Source organism: Cetorhinus maximus, chromosome 1 (assembly GCF_964194155.1).
Source record: "Cetorhinus maximus chromosome 1, sCetMax3.hap1.1, whole genome shotgun sequence".
Classification (NCBI taxonomy): Eukaryota; Metazoa; Chordata; class Chondrichthyes; order Lamniformes; family Cetorhinidae; genus Cetorhinus; species Cetorhinus maximus.
In genome coordinates, this window is record NC_135879.1 from 139,980,124 (window position 1) to 140,000,190 (window position 20,067).

General features: G+C 41.1%; 1 protein-coding gene across 6 annotated transcripts in view; it reads left to right on the forward strand.

The window, feature by feature from the left end:
• Nucleotides 1-18,563, forward strand: part of atp10d (ATPase phospholipid transporting 10D) — a 319,766-nt gene extending 301,203 nt beyond the window's left edge. For all 6 annotated transcript variants that reach the window (XM_078547252.1, XM_078547262.1, XM_078547241.1 and 3 more), the window contains 4 exons: nt 1,013-1,093; nt 7,534-7,638; nt 12,990-13,177; nt 15,477-18,563. In XM_078547252.1, the coding sequence (XP_078403378.1) occupies nt 1,013-1,093; nt 7,534-7,638; nt 12,990-13,177; nt 15,477-16,017 (915 nt within the window). In that variant the 3' untranslated portion in view covers nt 16,018-18,563. The remainder of the gene's footprint in view (nt 1-1,012; nt 1,094-7,533; nt 7,639-12,989; nt 13,178-15,476) is intronic.
• Nucleotides 18,564-20,067: the final 1,504 nt, after the last annotated feature.

Sequence of the window (20,067 nt, forward strand, 5' to 3'; positions counted from 1 at the left end):
GCATTCAAGTTTAAGGCTGTGATGCTGAAGCTGTTCAGTGTTCATGTCAGGCTGAACCTTGATCACACCAAGGATCAAGGGAAACATCTGGAAGCAGTGCGGACAAGGCCTATCAGTCTAATCCCTACTGTCAGAACAGAATTATGAGGAAAGGTTGGGAAAACATGGACTTCTAAGCTTTCAAAGGAGACATACGACACTGTCTATTATAGACACTTCTGGCCGGTAAGTTGTAAATGTTTAAATCTGAATGTAAGAGCACTCACACTCTCAGAACACTTAAATAAGCTCAGCGTAAATTTCTAAAGTGCCTGGAAAGTTCAGTGGGGGACAACCAAAGCACTTTAAGTCTGATTTAACACAGTGGAAATCATTTTGCACTGACACAAAAATAGCAGCACTTGGCTGAATCTTCCAAAACTGCAGCAGGGAGGATTGTTAGAATTGGGAACCATGATGTGAGAAATGAATAAATTTTTGAAAGAAAAATTTTAAGGGGAAGTGAACAAGTGTCTCTTTCAAGAACAATCTTTTTCAAGGAGCTGGTGCAAATAAACTGGGCCAAAATGGCTTTCTGTGCTGTAACATTTTGTGATTCTAGGTACAGGCTCAACTTGATATTTCCAAATAAATTTGAATGAACTCAATTAAAATTGATTCTGCTTGAAAATTCTTTCAGAGTTATGCTTTGCTGACTCAGTTTTCTATCACTAATTCTGTTGAAATGGGCTGAGCCTCTTGTCATGAAGAACTGTCCTGTCATCAATGAGTGAGTTGAAGCTTTAAGACTGAGCCCAAGTACAAATTGAAAATTGGCCATTTCTTCACTAAGCTCAACAATACTCATCCACCAATCTACATTTTATAAATGGACTCATTATTCTAACTATTGCTGACTAAATATCAATATAAGAATTGCTACGATTATGTACAGACCGTACATAATTATTAACTTAAAGAACAACAATTACAATAAAAAGTTAGACTGACTTTTACTTTGTACTTTTTGTAGGCCTACTTATCATCAACGTTTTGGATCAGCATATTGGATGCCTTTTATCAAAGTCTCGTCTGCTTCTTTGTTCCATATTTTGTAAGTGTCTTTGCATCTAATAGCTATTGTATTTTGTTTTCTGTGATGTTTGTGTTTAATGTTTATGCTTTTTTGTAAAAGGACATTTTAGTTAAAAAGAATTGTTATATAAAACCTGCCAGTAGGGAGTGCTAAGTCCTGGATGTTTTGCCCTCTGGTGGAGAATAAGGAATAAAGGAACCTTCTGTTTTTCAAGCAGGAAGTTGGGGTCAGAAGCAGATAGCTGTGTGTGTATTCTTAATTGTTAAGAAGTGACAAAACACTTCATTTTCTCTGTTACATTTATCATTAAAAAGGATATGCTTCAAGAGCTGAGGTAGATTTTAACATTAGGAAAGGAAAATTGAACGATGTGTATAAATGGCAGCCAATCTGCTGTGTTCTACCACTGTCAAAAATGAAAATCTAGGTCCAGATTTGCTCATACAGTTCAATGAATGTATAGACAGCTTTCTCTAAGCTATGTATGATCATGCAATTCTAGTAAATTAATTAATAAAGGACACTTTTATTCAATTAGGTGGACTTATTCCTCATGGTTCCTGTATGACATGAACACTTTCTCTCACTGTCTTCCAATATTTTCTCCATTTTCAAGCTGCTAGGAACTTTTTATAGTACTAGCTACCGGCATTAGATGTGCAATCACACACTTCTTCCCATCAGGTCTCAATTGGGTTAGGAAGTGGACCTGAGGGGTGAGAGCTCATCTGCTGCTGAAGGTATTGAGACTAGTGTTGAGGTTCAGCATGCTGCATGGGACTTGATGCAAGCTCACAGCTGGGCAGAGTGGCAGAAAGCGGGGATATAGAGGCACTTGGTATTATTTGATAGTGAGACTGTTGATGAGGTTCATTGGGGTGCATGCAGGTCAACTTGGAGGAGTGGGGGATAGTTACAGCAGGTGGATAATTTTACAATAAATATGTTTTTCATTTTGCAAAGTGCTGAATTTTTCATGCATTTATATCAAATAAAGAGCTCAAGAACGGACTGTAGGTCAGGGAACAGAGGAGGGAAGATAACATAGGAGGTGAGGTTGTTCAATGGAAAATGACAATAATGAAAGAGCTGGGGAGAGAACTGTTTGAGTGGAACATGGAACAGCATTCTCTATCTACCTGAAGAAGAGCAGGGAGGGCAAAGAATGACAGGAGTCTGTGAGCAAAAGCTGGAAAGTAAATTTAACAGAGAAAGTTAAGCCAGAATATAAGATGTGAAAAATCAACTGAAATGATAACTCACCTGAAGAGTTTTTAAAACTCCACTTGGCATCAGAGTTGAAAAAGAAAGTGGAGGAATTTGTCTCTACAACATCACAAGCGGCTGGAGTGCAGAATTCAGCAGTCAGTGACAGACTGTCACAAACATTGGAAAGCCCTCTTACATTAATGTTCCCTGAAGGCACCTCAGGCAAAAGCTCTACATAGGAATTTTTAATTACATGTCACAGAACACACTTAGTTTACTAATAGAATGGATATAATAATTTCAATTCATGGTTGAAATCGCTCTGATTTTTTACAGCGATAGCTTTCCTCAGTTCCACTTAATGCCACAAAAAGCATGGGTGATTTTTGTTTAAATTTGTGAAATTGTTTTTATGATGACATTACAGGTAATTTGAACCTGATATGTCTATTAGGGGTGGCATAGGGTCAGCCACCAGTTTTGTGCTCAGATCGATTTTACCCTCCGTTGAATTTCACGGAGCATAGAATGAAGGAGGGCAGATAATGGGTAGTAGACATTAACCCATCAATTTTCACTAGGTGGCTTAAGTTAAAATTACCTGTTAGTTGCTTTATACAGTGAATATTGTACTGTGCATATAATCCAAAAATCAAAGGCTTTTTTTTCCTCTAGCACCACTTTGAGACTGCATGCTGATAATTGGAAAGTTCAATGTTCTGATCATAAGTTCAATGTTCCCCGTGGTTAATTCTCTTCTACACTTTTATTTTACTTGTATTGTCAATATTGTGCCTCATTTTCCATTGGTCTTCCTCTCTGTACTGGATTCTGTTTCCAGACCACTATAATTTTGCTCATTTCTCACCAGCTGCCTCTCCCTTTCTATCTGAGTCTTTATCACAGGACCTCTTTCATTACGCTAAACCTTTCTGCAAATACCAGCTCCAAAAAGCTATGTTGGCAGCACTGTACAATGTGTGCACCGTGTGTGCAGATTAAACGCGAGCCTTTGTCTGATTGACACTAATCTGCATCACGGCTGGTGGTAACTCAACCAGCTGACTTCTGTTCTCTTAATTGTTCAGTTAGACTGCCCAATCGCAGAATCACATCTAATGTTGGAAGATGTTTTGCCCACTACACAAATTAGTTTTTTTTTAAATTTATTCTTTAATGGGATGTGGGCATTGTTGGCAAGGCCAGCATTTGTTACCCATCCCTAATTGTCCTTGAACTGAGTGGTTTCCTGGACTATTTCATAGGAAGTTAAGAGTCAACCACATTACTATGGAGTCGCATGTAGGCCAGACCAGGTAAGGACACCAGATTTCCTTCCCTAAAGGACATTTGTGAACCAGGTGGGTTTTTACAACAATTAACATTAGTGTCAGCACCAATACTCAGACTAGCCTTCAGTTCCAGATTTTATTAGTTGAATTTGCACTCCACCAGCTGCTGTGGTGGGATTTGAACCATATTCCCAGAGCATTAGCCTGGGCCCCTGCACTACTAGTCCAGTGACATTACCACTATGTCACTGGTCCCCAAAATGTAATGTGGTATATGAATTTCAGATATGTAGGCAATACGGTTGACTCCTAGATGCTCTAAGAACAAGGAAGGGTAATAAATGCTGGCCTAACCAGCGACACCCACATCCCAGGAATGAATTTTTTAAAAGTCCCAACGACTGGTGGATCATGTCAAACACGCAACAGGCGCAGTACGGACTATATTCAGCCAGTCCCTGCTTGCAAAACTCAGAACGTATGGTTCAACATTAAGTATGATTCTGCAATTGGGCAGCACTTACTTAACAATTAGAAGTGTGCTAAGAATTACACTAACATTCACTTCATGATTATCAGTCAGAAAGGAACTCACTTATGCTTACTAGAGGATACATATATTCGCATACAGGACCCTCTCCTTGGTAAACAAAAATAACATATCCAGACATTACGCTGACACTTTAACTAATTAAAATCTTGGGGGGGGATAACATTGCCCTGGGATATTCTACATGGCAACACCTCAACTAATCAGGGTACACTTGCCAACCAACCAGCACCCTTTTTTCATGCTGTATAAATTGCTAATCTCTTTGCAATTTGGTTTTCTTATGATTTTGTCCTGATGAGTGCAAGACGAATGCCTTTGACACCATGTCTCTTTTTACAGCAATATTCAAGTTCTCTATCTAACTAAAACTTGTTACGACCAGGTGAGAAGGGGTGATGTGACTCCCCTCTATTCAACCTCCTCAGTTGGTCACAGCAAAGGTTTAAGTTTCTTTTTCACGAGCATATGACTTTTCCGATTCCAAACGTGTTTAACCATTTAATCTGAGCAATAAGGAGCCATTTCTTGAGTCAAAGAAAGAGCAAATTTATTAACCGCTAAACTCGAAGGAGAAAAATAATAAAAATGTGATGTCTCACACACACAGATATCAGAAATAAGGGAAGCCTAGAGTCCAATAAAAAAAGCTAAAAGTACATATGGTTGAATGTCCTTTGATTGCCCTTGTCCCCAGGCAAGGTTCCCCCACATTTTTATGCTCCCAGGTGAGGAAACGTGAACTGGCTCCCCTTCGTTATTCAACTCCCTCAGTTGGTCACAACAAGGTTAATTTAAAAAGGACCCCTTCCCTCATGGATACCTTTTCCCAGTCCAAATGTATTTATGTTTTAAAAGAGCCAATTTAACCAGGCTTTCTTGAGTAAGATAAAGAGTGAGTTATTTGGTTACTAAACCGCGAGAAAAAATTAGAAAAACACAACACACATACACACAAATTAGAAGTGAGTCCAGAAACAAAAGTTTAAATCAGTCTTTGGCTTGTCCGTGAAGAGTAGATGGTAAAATATTGCGGCCGTTAAATTGGATGATTCTGGTAGAGCTGACTTTGGCAATTGAGCAATTGGTTTGGAGATTCTTGGTTCTGCAGGTTAGCTGAAAGGAGTTGTCCTGCTTCCTTCTTGACTTTGCTGATTTGCAACTTGCTTCCTTAAATCAAAGAGAGAGACTTTTTCTATCTGCAAGCGCCGGGATGCCTAGCTGATTTTCTTCAGCTCTGATCTTCAGAGCACACACTAGCACCAGAACAGAACACCAGACTAGCACATAGAGACCAGGTTTGCAGTTGGCTTTTTAATGCCTTTTCTTGTGTATTCCTGGAATGGAAAAAGCAAACATGTCTTTCACCCAGAAACTGCTTTCTTTCAACTAGATCATGTCTACAGTCTGGGATATAACTCAACAGGAAATGGCTTCTGCTGAGATGGTGATCAGCCTCCATTATCTCCGCAACCACAGGAAATTACAGTTCAGTTTTTGCACTGAATCTCTTCCTTTGGAGTGTCTCTGTCTGAAGTAGGCCTCGACACCTTTTTAGGTGCAACATTCCATTCTCTTTGGATTAGTTGGCCAAGTGTAATCCACATAGGAATTTTCCAGCAAGTGGTTTCTTTACAATCCCAACCAGCTTTTGCTAGTAGGTCCTTTTTGAAAAAACACATATCATACTTAAAAGTTCAGTATGTCTGTAAGTAATTCAGGGCTATGATCCATTGTCATGACATCCTGCAGGTGAGGATTTTTAAACGTTGCGGCCGACTTGGATTAGCTAGTTTCGTGGATGCAGTCAGATGTAGAAGATGTTGCAATTATTAAAAGATTTTAATTCACTGGTAGATTTCTAGTAAAGTTGGCTTCTGAACTTGGTAATACATTTGTTCCAAAAGAGAGTGAGGGAGAGAGCCCAGCTTTCAGCCTGTTTCCTCTGCTGAAAATGTTCTTGCAAATTTCCCTCTGCAGTGGCTGTAGCCTGGCCAGGCATACTTTGCCCATTGTTTATTTCAAAATGGTTTTTGGTGGGTGTGTCTGTGGCAGCCATTGCTTCAATATCCAGCGCTTTGCATTTTAATGTCTCTCCCCTAGAAAGTGACAAGTTTCAATGGTCTCTGAATTATAGGAAACGTCTCTCTCTTCACACTCCCTCAGGGGTGATTTGTTTGTTCTTCACCTTCAGCTTAGAAGGTGGCCTTGCATTTTTAAGTAGTTTGTTCTGTCTCATTTCAAATTGCAAAATTTCCAGTCAGTTGAAAGTGTGAAAATCATGACCCGTAACTTCCGCGCTCCAAAGCATCAGATTTGGGGGGGGTACCCCCAAGATGCGCTGGGGAGTACCTCTGGGAAGTTCCCAGGTAACAATTTGCACGACAATTGCCCAGAAGTGCACACTTCCTCTGGGAACCATCCGAAAATGCGGTTTAAATCACAAACTTCGGATGGCTCCGTCAGGGTTATACCAATAGTTACCCAGAAAAAGTTAGAAGAATTAAAACCCTTTCTAGCTTCTGAGTAGCTATTGTAAAGTCCCTGACCGACCCCACGGGACTACCCCCACCCAGCGGCCACCCCCCGCCGACCACCAACACCTTCGACATCCTGACAATCTCCGGATCTTTGACTCCCACACACGCCCTCCAGACCTGGGATTCTTCAACACCCACCTCCCAGACTTCGGACCCTCCCCTCATGACCCACCGGACCTCGGACACCAGCTCAACACCATCCCCTCCCCCCCCCTCCCTCGGACTTCAGACGCCCCCTACCCCTTGACCCCCCTCAACCTCAGACCCCCCAAACCCTTCCCAACCTCAGATCTCCCTAGCCCCCTGACCTTGAAAACCCCCCCCAACCCCACCCCAACATCCTCATGCCACTCCCCACCTCAGTCCGCTGGGGCTAGACTTTGCTGGGGCCTGTGAGGAGTCTTTCGATGCAGGCCCCAAGCAGCTCCAGCAAACAGAAGTAGCAACATAATTTTCAAGACCAGTCAAGTAGGTATTTTTTCTAATTTCTGCAGGCCAACACTTTCTGACACTGGTCGGAGGTTACAGCCCCATTTTTCAAAATAAAAGGGACATAGCCTTGTAACAAAGTATAGCTTATTGTAATTTTCCTCAGTGCTGGAGGACCTTCTATTGCCCCTGCATCTTTGAGAGCTCGCCTGCTGTCCATTAATTGGATGACTAGCCTGCCCTCTGGTCATTTGCAGGGGTGGGGGGAAAAGATGGAGCAGTGGCGCTAGGTGAATTGTTCTTGCAGAGCATCAGCATGGACGCGACGGGCCAAATGGTCACCTGTGCAGGCATTCATTAAAATTAGCAACTAGAACCTAATGGAATCTTCAGCATGGTTGTGATAAGTTGTACTTCAATGAAACCTTCTCTTTTCAGACTTACTTTGGCTCAGATGTGGATATCTACTCATTCGGAACACCTGTCAATACTGCAATACTGTGCGTAATTCTTTTACACTTAATGATAGAAGGCAACACTTGGGTAAGTATATGTTCCTAAATTGGATGTAATTCTAGATGTTCCACTTATAACATTGAATTCATAAAACTCAGCAAAGCATTTAAAAGTTAGATACTTACTCATTCTAATTTTTTAATCCCTGTTCCTGAGGGTATACAAGGTATATGTTATACAAAAACTGCCTCAAGCTCAAATATAGTATTCATAATATCCTTAGAATAATCCTAAATGATCTGATTATATTTTAGTATTTGGTGCAGAAATTTTATGTCAATTCTCAGAAGAATTAACTCATTCACGATCATGTTCTCATCAATGGCTTCTTCACTTCAAGACTTGGGGCAGAATTTTACGTTCCACGGGCGAGCGTGCGCCTGACCTAATCGGGCGTGAAATAGTGCATGATGATGTCAGGCGAGTGTCCCAAAGTCATTGCGCGATATTTCGGTCAGCAGATGCGCGCAAGAGTCAGCAGCGTGCCCAGCGACACTTAGGCCTATTAAGGCCCTTAATTAATTAAAACCTATTTTTCGGTGCCCATCCAACCTTACGGTTGGCAGCGGGCGAATCGGCCAGGCGGCCTTTTGAGTTTTTAGCAAACCTCATCCACAGGCGGGATAAGGTTTCCACAATTAAATTTAAAAATAAATATAAATTTTGGGGCAGAATTTTTATTCTGTTAATGCTATTGTGAGTGAGTCCCATGTTGGGACACTTTTTTCAAGAGTTGAAAACTCTTTATTTTTTATTTTAAAACTGTTCAGCTCCCTAAGGCACCTCCCTGCCTTCAGGCAGCTTTCTGTGCATGCACTCCTACTCCTCCTGCCTCCACACCGGTAGCACTGAGGTTCTCAGCGCATGTTTCACACTGGCTGGTCGTTAATTGACCAGCCACGTGAAATCACGGTCAAGGAGCGATAGCAAGCAGTGAACTGTTTCCCGACCACTCTCGGGCCCGAAAATCCTGCCCTTGATTTCTCTAGTATTCTCCTCACTGGTATCCTAGCTCCAACCTACACAAAACCCAACTCAATAGAACTTTGCATCCTCAATACTATATGCACACATCCCCAATGTCTATCACCCCACTACTGGCATCCTGTTCTGCAGTGTTTTGGTTTCAGAGTCTTGGGCTGAATTTTAGGTCTCGACAGGGACGAGCACAGAAGCGGGTGGGTGCATAAATTCGTGCTGCTGGCTGTTGTATCAGTTTCCCAGCACCATCCCTCCCCTTGGCCATATTCCCAGAGGCACTTTGAGACGGGTGGAAGGAATGTTGGGGGCAGTAGAACTACCAGTCTGAAAGTGGTGGGTTCTTAATTCAGCTCCACTAAGGCATATTTCAGAGGCCAACGGGAACCTTCGAGTCTCATGGTGGCAGACCAGGGGGCCAGCACTCCAGGCAGACTTAGAGGCCCTCCCTGCCTGGTTTCAGGTGCAGCCGTAGGTCACCCTATGCTGGTGGCCTGGCTCCTGGGGTGTTTTTTTCATTTTAACTTCTAAAAACTTGAAGAGAGGACACATCAAAATGGCAATACTTTCGCTCCCTGATTTACCTGACAAGGCAGACTGCTGCAACTGCAGTGCAGTGCTGCACTTCTGGGCAATTGCTATGTAAACCCTTACCTGCGAATTTTCCAGAGGGATTCCACAGTACATCGTTGGGGTACCCCCCAAATCCGACACTGGGAGCTTGGAAGTTACGGGCCAATAATTCTTATTTTGTCTGGGGTATTTGCCCTGCACCTCTTTCTTCCCCATTTCCCTCTTCTATGGTATGAATATACCAGGGTTACATAGCGACACCCCCTCCCTGCATATTGGATGTGTATAAAATAAACTGGCCCTCTGATTTGACCCTACCTCGAGTTTGCTGTGGGGTTATTAAAGGAGGATTGAATCATCCCATAACTGAGGGGTTGGGGAAAATACCACTTTTACAGGGGGAAATCAAAAACACCTTTCCGCTTAGGTGGTGAGAGGAGAAATCAGGGCTGTTTAAATTAAACCCCCTGCTGCCCATAACAGAAAACCCAATTTGAATTTGACCAGAGTCCAAGTTAAGTGACGAGCCAAATCTGAGATATAAGAACCAATTGGAAGCTAAGAACTCGGTGGCTGGAACAAATTTTAAAACACGAATAACTTGCCTCAGCAAATTCCTTTTTCCTAACACTAAAGAAAGGGCAACATTTGATGCACAGATTTTTGTTCAGCAAAGGAACTTTAACGGTGAAATTTTGGCAGCCTTTGGCACAGAACAATTGAAAACTGTAGCTGGGAAGGTACAGTTAAACTTGCCCAGCAAAATCTAAAGAAGTAAACTGATCCAGTCATTGGTAGAACATTTGGATTTCATGTTACCAGTAGAGCAGTTAGATGTAGAGCTCAATCATGACTCCAAATCCTCTCCCCTAACCAATTTGAAGCTGGAAAAGCTCAGGTGACAGCTAGAATTTCAGTGGAGAAAAAGAGAGAGAGAGGGTCAGAAGCTCAAGAGAGGAAGAGAGAGAGAGCATGGGAACGGGAAAGGGAAAGAGAATTCCAGCTCTGAAAATTGGAAATGGAGCTAGCAGCTCAAAGGGAGAGAGAGCAGACAGTTGGAAGCGGCAAGGGAAAATCTCTCTCTACCCAGTAGCACCCCTTTCCCTCTAACCCGAGCCACTCTCTGAGGCCCTCAAGTATGCAAGATTCATTCCCAAATTTGAAGAGAGTGATGTGGAGTCATCTTTTGTCACTTTTGAGAAAATAGCAGGGCAGCTAAAATGGCCCTCAGATATCTGGACATTTTTGATTCAAGGGCAGCTGTGAGGAGAGCCCAAGAGGTCTACTCCATGCTGCCTCCCTAGTGTGTCCCTGAATTATGAGCAGACGAAGGCTGCCACCCTAAGTGCCTACGAGTTAGTCCTGGAGGCATTTTGCCAACAATCCCGGAACACTCGTAAGAGGCCCACACAAACCTACATCGAGTTTGAATGGCTAAAGCAAATAGTGTCCAACTGATGGGTAAGCTCCCTAAGAATCCCATGTACCTATGAATGGTTGCATGAACTAGTACTGTTGGAGGAATCCAAAATCTGCCTATCCTCCAACCTGCGAATACACCTAGAGAAGCAGAGAATCCTCACAGCTAGCGATGCAGCCATCACAACAGACATCTATGATCTAATCCTTAGGCTTGGACACTCAGGGAGATTCCAAACCATTACCATGACCATTGGAAAAATAAGCAGGGTTACCTAGATGGAAAGGCCCCCCCACCCAGAAAAGAAAACACAAAAGAGGGTGCGAGAAGCCTCCTGCAGCCCGAAAGGAGAACTCCCAGAGGCCAATGTGTTCTTATTGCAACAAAATAGGCCATTCCAGACCTGAATGCTGGAGATTGCGCGGCAAGCCAGTTGACTTCGTAGGGCTTCACATGAGTAGTCTCCCGAAGCACATCCCAATGGGTAGTGCAGCAGAGAAGGCAGAGACTCTCGCTACAGAAACTCACCCTTTGGAGGGTATGGCACAATGTATGTCAGAGCTGGACAAACTCCCAGCAAGCTTCCAGAATTTTGTCCTGTCAGGGACAGTATCCCTCTACCTGTCCAAATATGTGAGCAAGTCTGTAGTACTGCTCAGGGACACGGGCCACTCAATCCTTAATGTTGGAGTAAAAATTAAATGTAACCCCTGAGTCCTCCCTGAAAGCCAAAGCACTGATCAGTGGAGTGGGAGGAGGACCTGTGTTTGCACCCCTCCGTAAGGTCCACCTAGAGTGTGACCTTGTTTCAGGCCCTGTTACAGTAGGAATTGTCCCCAAAGTACCAACAGCAAGAGTCAATTTCTTCCTTGGAAACAATTTGGCTGGTAGCAAGGTGTTAGCCAGCAAAAGAAAAGGGGCCAATGCCAACCAGCAGAAATCCACAAAAGGGGTGGAAGGCTGGGGAAGATCCCGAGGCCCAAAAGAGCGGAATAGCATCTATAGACCTTGAGCGAGAGCAGCTCAAAGGTAGCAAGGCTGAAGCCAGGCCAGTAACATCAAAAGAAAAGGCCCCTAGAATCTAAAATAGATTCCCCAAGAATCCCAGAATTAAAAAGGGACCAGAGAAGTCCTAGAACAGGGAAAGAAGTAATGAGGGAGATGCCCTGCATAGTCAAAATGCTTGAGGGAAGGCAGGTTATTAAGCCCAGAAAGGAAAAAGATAATGACTTGCCTGAAATATAGCTAGCAGAAACCTTCTTTCTGACACTAAATAGGGACATAGGAAGTTCCCAAACAGGTGAGCAGATAGGGAGTGAGATGCCTTCCCCAGTCGAAAAGCCATAAGGGAGTGTAGCTGGAACTGCACCTCCAGTGATGCGAAACTTAATCTGGATCATTGCGTTCTTGGTCATATTTTATTTCAGTCTATAAGATACAAATTATATATAGACAAGATACTGAGTTAACCGAATAGGGGGTTTACACTAACAGGCAGTAAATAAATATTTTAAAAATTTAACGTACATGAGTTACTGAAATTGTAGGGCACCTCCCTATTGTAGCAGTGATAACTTAGGTTTTGCTGTATAGGAAAATAATTTCTTGGTAAGACAGAACTTGCAGTTTTCCAAAAATTCCAATCAAGTTGAATAAGGTCTGATTGTGATTTATTCTGTGGTGTGAGGACAGACTGAGTTCATAAAGTGTGAGAGAGAGACTACCATGTTTATGTTGGGTAATTTACCCACTTATGCTGTTAAATCCAGAATTTCTCTCTCAGCAACTTTAATAAATTTGGAGGTGCAAATTAGACATTGTTACTGTAGTAGCTAGCACAGTATGCCCACATTCTTTTCTCAAAAAACACAAATAAAATGAGTCCACATTTTGTCTTTTCTCTCCTTTCTTCGTGTGGCTTCCCAAGTTGTGCATCATTCCATTACTGGGAGGTGTGTAGAAAAGAACTGGACAGTGAGCCTCCAAATTGTTTTGTGTCCTGTGAAGAAATGCAGTTTTTCATTTGTTTGAACAATTCTGGGGGTTGTAAGCATGTCACGCTGTTGTCTGGGGCAGGATGATCGCACATTAAACATGGTGCACTGCTGTATACTTTAATCTAAACTGTGTCATAAAGTCGGACATGATCATATGGTGGTTCCTTTAGATTATGGTATAAGGAAAGGTACTGCAAATCATTAGAAACTGTAATAGGCATGTGCATGATTAAAATGACAAACTCATACCTTTTGCCAGGTATGCTGCTAAACATAATAGGAGTTGGGTTCTTTAATGCCAACAAAATACAGCTTGTTTAAAAACAATTCCTTGCCAAGTTTTAGGGTCTTGATGTTTTAAAATGACAACCAGCAGCAATTAATTTACTAATGATTTATTTGTATTTCAGACTTGGATTCATTGGGTTGTAATGGCAGGAAGTGCTTTATTTTACTTTGTGTTTGCACTGGCTTTTGGAGGAACTTGTATAAACTGCAACCCTCCATCAAATCCATATTGGATCATGGAGCAACAAATGTCAGATCCACTCTTCTACCTGGTCTGTATCCTCGCTACAGTGATAGCTTTGCTCCCCAGGTAATATGCACTTCTGTTCCAAGTGGTCAGATACCCTATTCTAATGTGTAATTTATGTAAAACCTGTTCAAATTATCTGGCCAAATTCCTGTCAGGTGGATGTAAGAGATCCCAAGGCACTATTCTGAAGAAGAGCAGGGGAGTTATCCCCAGTGTCCTGGCCAATATTTATCTCTCTATATAAATGCAATTATTGATTTTAATGAATTACAGATTTCCTCACCAGGTATGAATTGCTTTAAATAAATCTACACTGGCTTGGTTTTGTTAACCATATTCTCATCCGATGCACTGGAAAAAATGATTTTATAATCAAAGCAAATATTCATTCCATTATTGATCTAAAAAAAAGTTTGCACTTATATAGTGCTTTTCATGACCATCACATGTCTCTTAGCACTTTACAGTCAAGGAGTACTTGTAAGTTTAGCCACTGTTGTCATGCAGGAAACGATGATGGTGAAAATAGAAGACAGATAATTCTGTGGAGCTGTAGGCAGATTTGTCAGAATTTTGAATTAAATTTCTGAACTACCATCGGATGTACAATACAATTTGCCACAGGTTATCATTCACTCTTTTGCATCAACATTTAACATTTTAAAATGGAAAGCCTGTATGTCAACTATTTCCTAGAATGATAGAGCTACAGATGCCAGCCAGTGGGTGGTGTTGTGGGGTGAGTTTCTCTTCCACCCTAGTCGCTATCATTTTGTTTGAAATTTGTTCATTTTTCAATAATTAATCTCAATGGTTTCCAAACATTACATATTTTGCAATAGCTACAAAACATTTCTTCTTGTTATGGTTAAATCAAATGTCTGTTTTCTGTGTAATAGTAGGAGATACTTAAACCCAATTGAACATTCAAACTCAATTGGACAAAATAAAATCAAAGTAAATATAGCTTCCTGTTTTGTTATAAAGTTGCTAAACTTTAGTCTTCTCCAAGACAAAAAGGAAAATTGTGAATCCAGCCTAGATGGGGCAACATCCTTGCACCTTCCCACTAGTTATGCTGATACAGTCACAGCTGATAACCCACTGCAACCAAATTGTGCACAACATCAAGCAACTACCTAACACCTTGTCAGCACAATTAATGCGCTTGTTTAAGATATGAACATGTTAAATATCATTTACACCTCATGTATGGGGTTGGTTAGTTCAGTTGGCTAGATGGCTAGTATATAATTCAGAATAATGCCAACAGCACAGGTTCGATTCCTGTTCTGGCTGAGGTATACTTGGAACCTACCTCCTCGCCCTGCCCCTGAGTGTGGAAAGCTACGGAAAACTATCATGGACAAAAAACTGCCAAGGAAAATAGCTTAGAATGAAGCATTAACAGACAATGAGCCAAGGACTTGCCTTCGGCCAGAGCACGAATGGAATGGAAACATAATATAGAATGACTAAATTTGGTTTATAAATGCTTGATACATTTTCTTGTTAATTATATCTGACAACGCAATATAATTAAAACCCCACTGAATTGAAAATGCATGGATGGCAGAGTTTCGTACCAGCAAAAAGTAAGTCAGGCTCTGCACTGTTGAGCTCAGCACAGTGCTGTGGAAGGATAATTTGAAGGAAGGCCATGTGCATTCTAATGGCAATTGACCTACACAATCAGCAGCAAGTAATGTGTGATCCAGAAAATATGAGAGGAAAGGTGTGAGATGAGTACCCCTGCAAGAGCTACTGTAAGAATAGCCTACCTGTTTGTGCTGCATCTGTAATATGTCATCTTCACTTGGACCTTGCTATTTACTGTGGCAAGAGGGAATTTTGACATAATGGAATCACAGAGCAGGACATTGGTAATCAGGGGGGCATCAAGGTCAGTGATTGGGGTGAGGTGTTAGCGGAAGGAGATGGAGTTGCGGTGGCAGAGAGGTTTTCACACGTTAACTTGTTGGGCTTAGAGGAAATACACCTCCTTCTCTTGGCTCATAAGTAGCACTAAGGACAATTACCTGATGGATTCAGTCTATCCCATTTCCTCTTGCTAAAGTTCAGGAAACTCAGACAACATGAGTTAAAAATAGAAACTAGCAACCTCCTTAAAAAGTTTCAATGGCCGACCTGTCTCCTGAGAGATTAGTCCCCCCCCCGTCTCTTATCTCATCTCTGTGGGGTTGAGGTAGGGCTTGACACAGGTTGGGTCCCTGTTTCAGATTTTTAAACTTTTAACTTTGCACCTGATCTAAATGACCACCTTGCCTTGAGTCTGTTGCATTCCTCAATTTAATAAACCACAATGATGATAACACTCAAATATCAACTTTATTTTCAGGTACATCTATCGCATATTCCAGGGAACAGTATTCCCATATCCACTGCTAAAGGCTCGCCAGCTGGATAAGCTCAGTGCTGAGGAACGTAAGAGGACAATCCAGGAGTGGAACGACACCCAACCAGTCTGTGAGGTACCTACTGTGGACGTCCTCAACACCACCAGCTCTGTAGATAACATAATTGTTTCAAGAAAAAATTGTTCAGAACAGGCCACTTTTTTATCAGAGGACACAAGAGTAGCACATTTAGTAGCCACACCAGCAAAAGGAGAAGCTGCCATTACTGTGATTCCACTGAATGAAATGCCATCAGAAAATGGCAGTATCTTTGCCCAGAGAAACGCTGTTTTATTTAAACCAGGAATGGTTGGGAACTCTGACTTGGTGCAAGAGTCACACACACAAAATGTTACCACTGACAGTATGCATTCAAAAGGGGACAATCAAGGAGCTGCTTCACAATCTAAGAACAAAAATACCTCTTCTTCCATCTGGGGTGAGACTGCTAGGTTACCAGAATTCCCTCCAGCAGAGTGCTAGCACTGTTCAATCTGTAAGGAGCTACTTGCTAGATAACGATAAAAGCTAATTTTTACATAACTATCTAGGGAGGAAGAAGTAATTTCTTTTGACCAGTATTGCTGTCCAACTTTTTGTTACAGACCACAATCTGAACTACTGCCTTGCTGAAGAGCTGCTATCTATATTCTAAAATAGGCTATGCCATGGAATACTGACTTATAAGTTGGTGTCCTTCATTCCATGTGGAATGAGCTCTGATGTCAATCATACCTCTGTGTGCAGTTGCCACATGGAGTGTACCATTTTCCCCACAGGACAAACAGCATTTCCTTGTTGGCCTTTGCTGGAGAATAAGGCAAAGAGGGAATGTAGCACTGAATCCCTGCTTGCTCCACAGTCAGGCAGCAATCCAGGAGGAAAAATGAAATTAGGTCAGTCATAATGGCTTCCTGGACTGAATTATCATGCTGCTGTAACCTGTTAATTTTCTTTGGAACCAGATAGTGTTTATGTATCACGCCCTGATCTGTTATAATAGCATTATTTTCAAAGCTGAACCAGGACTATTTAATGAATCCAACAGAATACAAATGATGGCCCTTTTTAAGCTGGGCATGTGCCAAAAGTTTGTGATTTTCAGGTGTGAAAACAGGATCTAAACTGAAATATCAACTTAGAATACAGATTGTCATTATGGCTTGGAATTTCATGAAATGTGTGCCGTAAGTTCAGCATTGTACAAATTTCAGCACAAAAGATCAAAGATTTTCAAACGTAAGTGACTCATTCCAATTTTTAATGCTACGCCCAAATTTCCTTGATCTTCATGCCATTTCTGCCAAACCTCTGTCACTCATTAAAACGTTAATCACCATATAATGTTTTTTTACCAGTTCTGAACAAATCTTTAATTTACACCTAAACATAGCTGCAGAAGGAATTCTTTGGAACTCTTCCAAAGAAGAGTCATATTAGACTCGAAACATTAAATCTGTTTCTCTCTACACAGATGCTGTGAGACCTGCTGAGATTTTCCTTCAAATTCTGTTTTTATTTCTGATTTCCAGCATCCATAGTATTTTGTTTTCATAATATTAATACAGAAGCCTCTCAATGCAGCACTAATCATGTCACAATTATTGGTTATCACAGATCGTTCATTAATAAAAAGAATATGCTTTCTAAAACTTAACTTATTCAACTGCTCCCAAGGATGCTGGATTAGGGGCGTGCCTGTCTGTCAGCTGAACTACCTGACAGTGTTTTTGTTGTATGATGTATTGATGTTTGCAAGCTGTTCCTTGTTTTAATAATTAACACACAATGTATAATGCCAAATTGTGCAAAGTTGATGAATACAGCTTTACAAACACTTGATTTTTTTCCCTAAATTCTGCATTGTTTGTATTTATCCTCATGGAAACTAAAGACACTGACTATTCACATAGGTGATAAGAAAATGATCATGCCTGATTCCACTACTCAACAGTACTACAAAACAAATAATTTTGATAGACAAACCATATAAAATATATATTGTACCACTTGCCCTGACATCTATTTTTGTGGGATCCCCAAAACCAGCTGCAGGAAGAACCCCCTCTTGTGGCTTCTGTACTCTCCTTCATAATATGTGCTTCTCTTCCTGTTCTACAAAACCAAATGTTCTATTGAGTTAGGTCTAGTTGCAATGTATGTCTAAAACTGATTAAGTAGAAGCAATTAGCTCCAAGTCACACTTTATTTTGTTGATCCAATAGTACTGGTATAGGTGTTGATTGTTTTCAAGCTGCATCTGAGCATTTTATTGATGTATCAAGCATACATGTAATCAAAGTGGTGTGTTTTTTTTAAAAATAGTATTATAGCAGTGAGCTTGACAACACTTAGATGCTTTCTAAATGTGAGTAGCCACCTGTGGTAGCCATGCATTGTGCTTTGACCAGGGATTTTCTTCCCATGCTGATTATGGGGGCATGATATTTATTCTGCGGTTTACTCAGGGTGGAAATTTTATATAATTCTGTACTTTGTTGTAATAATTAGGCTGCACTGATCTGATTAAAATTTTCCCATAATAATTACCACTTAGGTTTTCTGTGACACATGTATAAAAGGGGTAGTCATCAACTTCTCATTCTCCTGAGTCAGCTTGTTGAGATATTCTTCTCTTTCCATTTGTATGGTGTTCTTTGTACTCCATAAAGAGCAAAGCATTCCTCCATTACATCTGACTCCCCTGAGAACCATCTACAAAAATGTTTCAGTTGTTATTTCAAGTCTTTATTTTTGTCCACCAACTTTGTTAATTGATGCAGTGAACTTTTACCATTGAAATTCAAGAATCATTCATTAGTGATGATTTGCTTATCACTTTGAACAGGGTATTTTATAAGATCGAATTTACTGTTTTTATAGAATGTCAACATTTTCCAAAGCTTTGTCAATTCCAATATTCATATTGCTGTTTTTTTTGGACATTATTTTCTTAGGTCAATTATTGACATGTGCAATTGACCTTACTGGATGGTTATCTACATTAAAGCAATATTTTCTTTAAAACAGAGATTTCTGAATGTTGCAATGATTAACTCATGATGGAAGACACCAGTAGGGTATATTTTCCCAACATTATTTTAATGTTGGCATTACCCTGCTTACAGCAGGTTACTGTCGATTTCAGAGATGGGCAGATAGACCCAATTTTGTTATTTGCGTTTGATGTTGAGATTAAAAGTATGAAATAGTTCTTCTGATTTCTTCCCTCCCAAATAAAAAAATCATGTTTCCCACTTTTTCATGAAAGCCATGTCCCTTTAAAATAAATATATAGTTAACCCCAAAAGGGCTAGTGGCAACATTGGCTCACCTAATTGTATTGAAGTTTTACCTCAGTGGGGTAACTAAACTATTTTGTACATAGCTTGTACAATGTTTGCAGTTCAATGTCTTGCCAGACATTTTAGCGATACCTGAATGTTTCTTTGTGTTTACAGTATTTTAAACATTATAACGTATGTAATCTGGTGAGTCACATTTTTTACATTTATTATGCGCTTTGTAATAATTAGTCTGCACTGATTATTTAGTAGTAATTGGATTCTCGGGTTTTTGTATCTTAAAACATTTCTTTCATGTGGATAATAGGAGCTTGGAAATATTTCACACTGCACTTAGAAAATCATAGCATGATCAGACAAAGTCAACATGCCTTTACAAAAGGGAAATCGTGTTTGACAAATTTATTAGAGTTTTTCTGAGGATGCAACTAGATGAAAGGGGAACCGGTATGTATGGTACACTTTGATTTCTGAAAGGCATCCAAAACTGTGCCACACAAAAGGTGAATATGCAAAATAAGAGGCCATGGAGTTGAAGGTAGTATATTATTCTGGCTACAAGAGCAGATCAGAGGCTAAGAATCCTGAGGTGCGCAAATCACCTCTTGACTCCCCAAAGCCTGTCCACCACCTACAAGGCACAGGTCAGGAATGTGATGGAATAATCTCCACTTGCCTGGATGAGTGCAGCTCCAACAACACTCAAGCTTGACACCATCCAGGACAAAAGCAACCCCCTTGATTGGCACCCCATCCACAAACATTTGCTCCCTCCACCACCAATGCACAGTGGCGGCAGTGTGTACCATCGACAAGACGCACTGAGGAACTCACCAAGCCTCCTTAGACAGCACCTTCCACACCCATGACCGCTACCATATATAGGGACAAGGGCAGCAGACACATGGGAACACCACTGCCTGGAAGTTCCCCTCCAAGTCACTCACCGTCCTGACTTGGAAATATATCGCCGTTCTTTCACTGTCGCTAGGTCAAAATCCTGGAACTCCCTCCCTAATAGCACTGTGGGTGTACCTATACCACAGGGACTGCAGCGGTTCAAGAAGGCAGCTCATCACCACCTTCTCAAGGGCAACTAAGGATGGGAAATAAATGCTGGCCTAGCCGGCAATGCCCATGCCCCATGAATAAATTTTTTAAAAATTAGCATGGATGGAGGATTGGGTAATGGACAGGAAACAGAAACTAAGAATAAGCAGGGCATTTT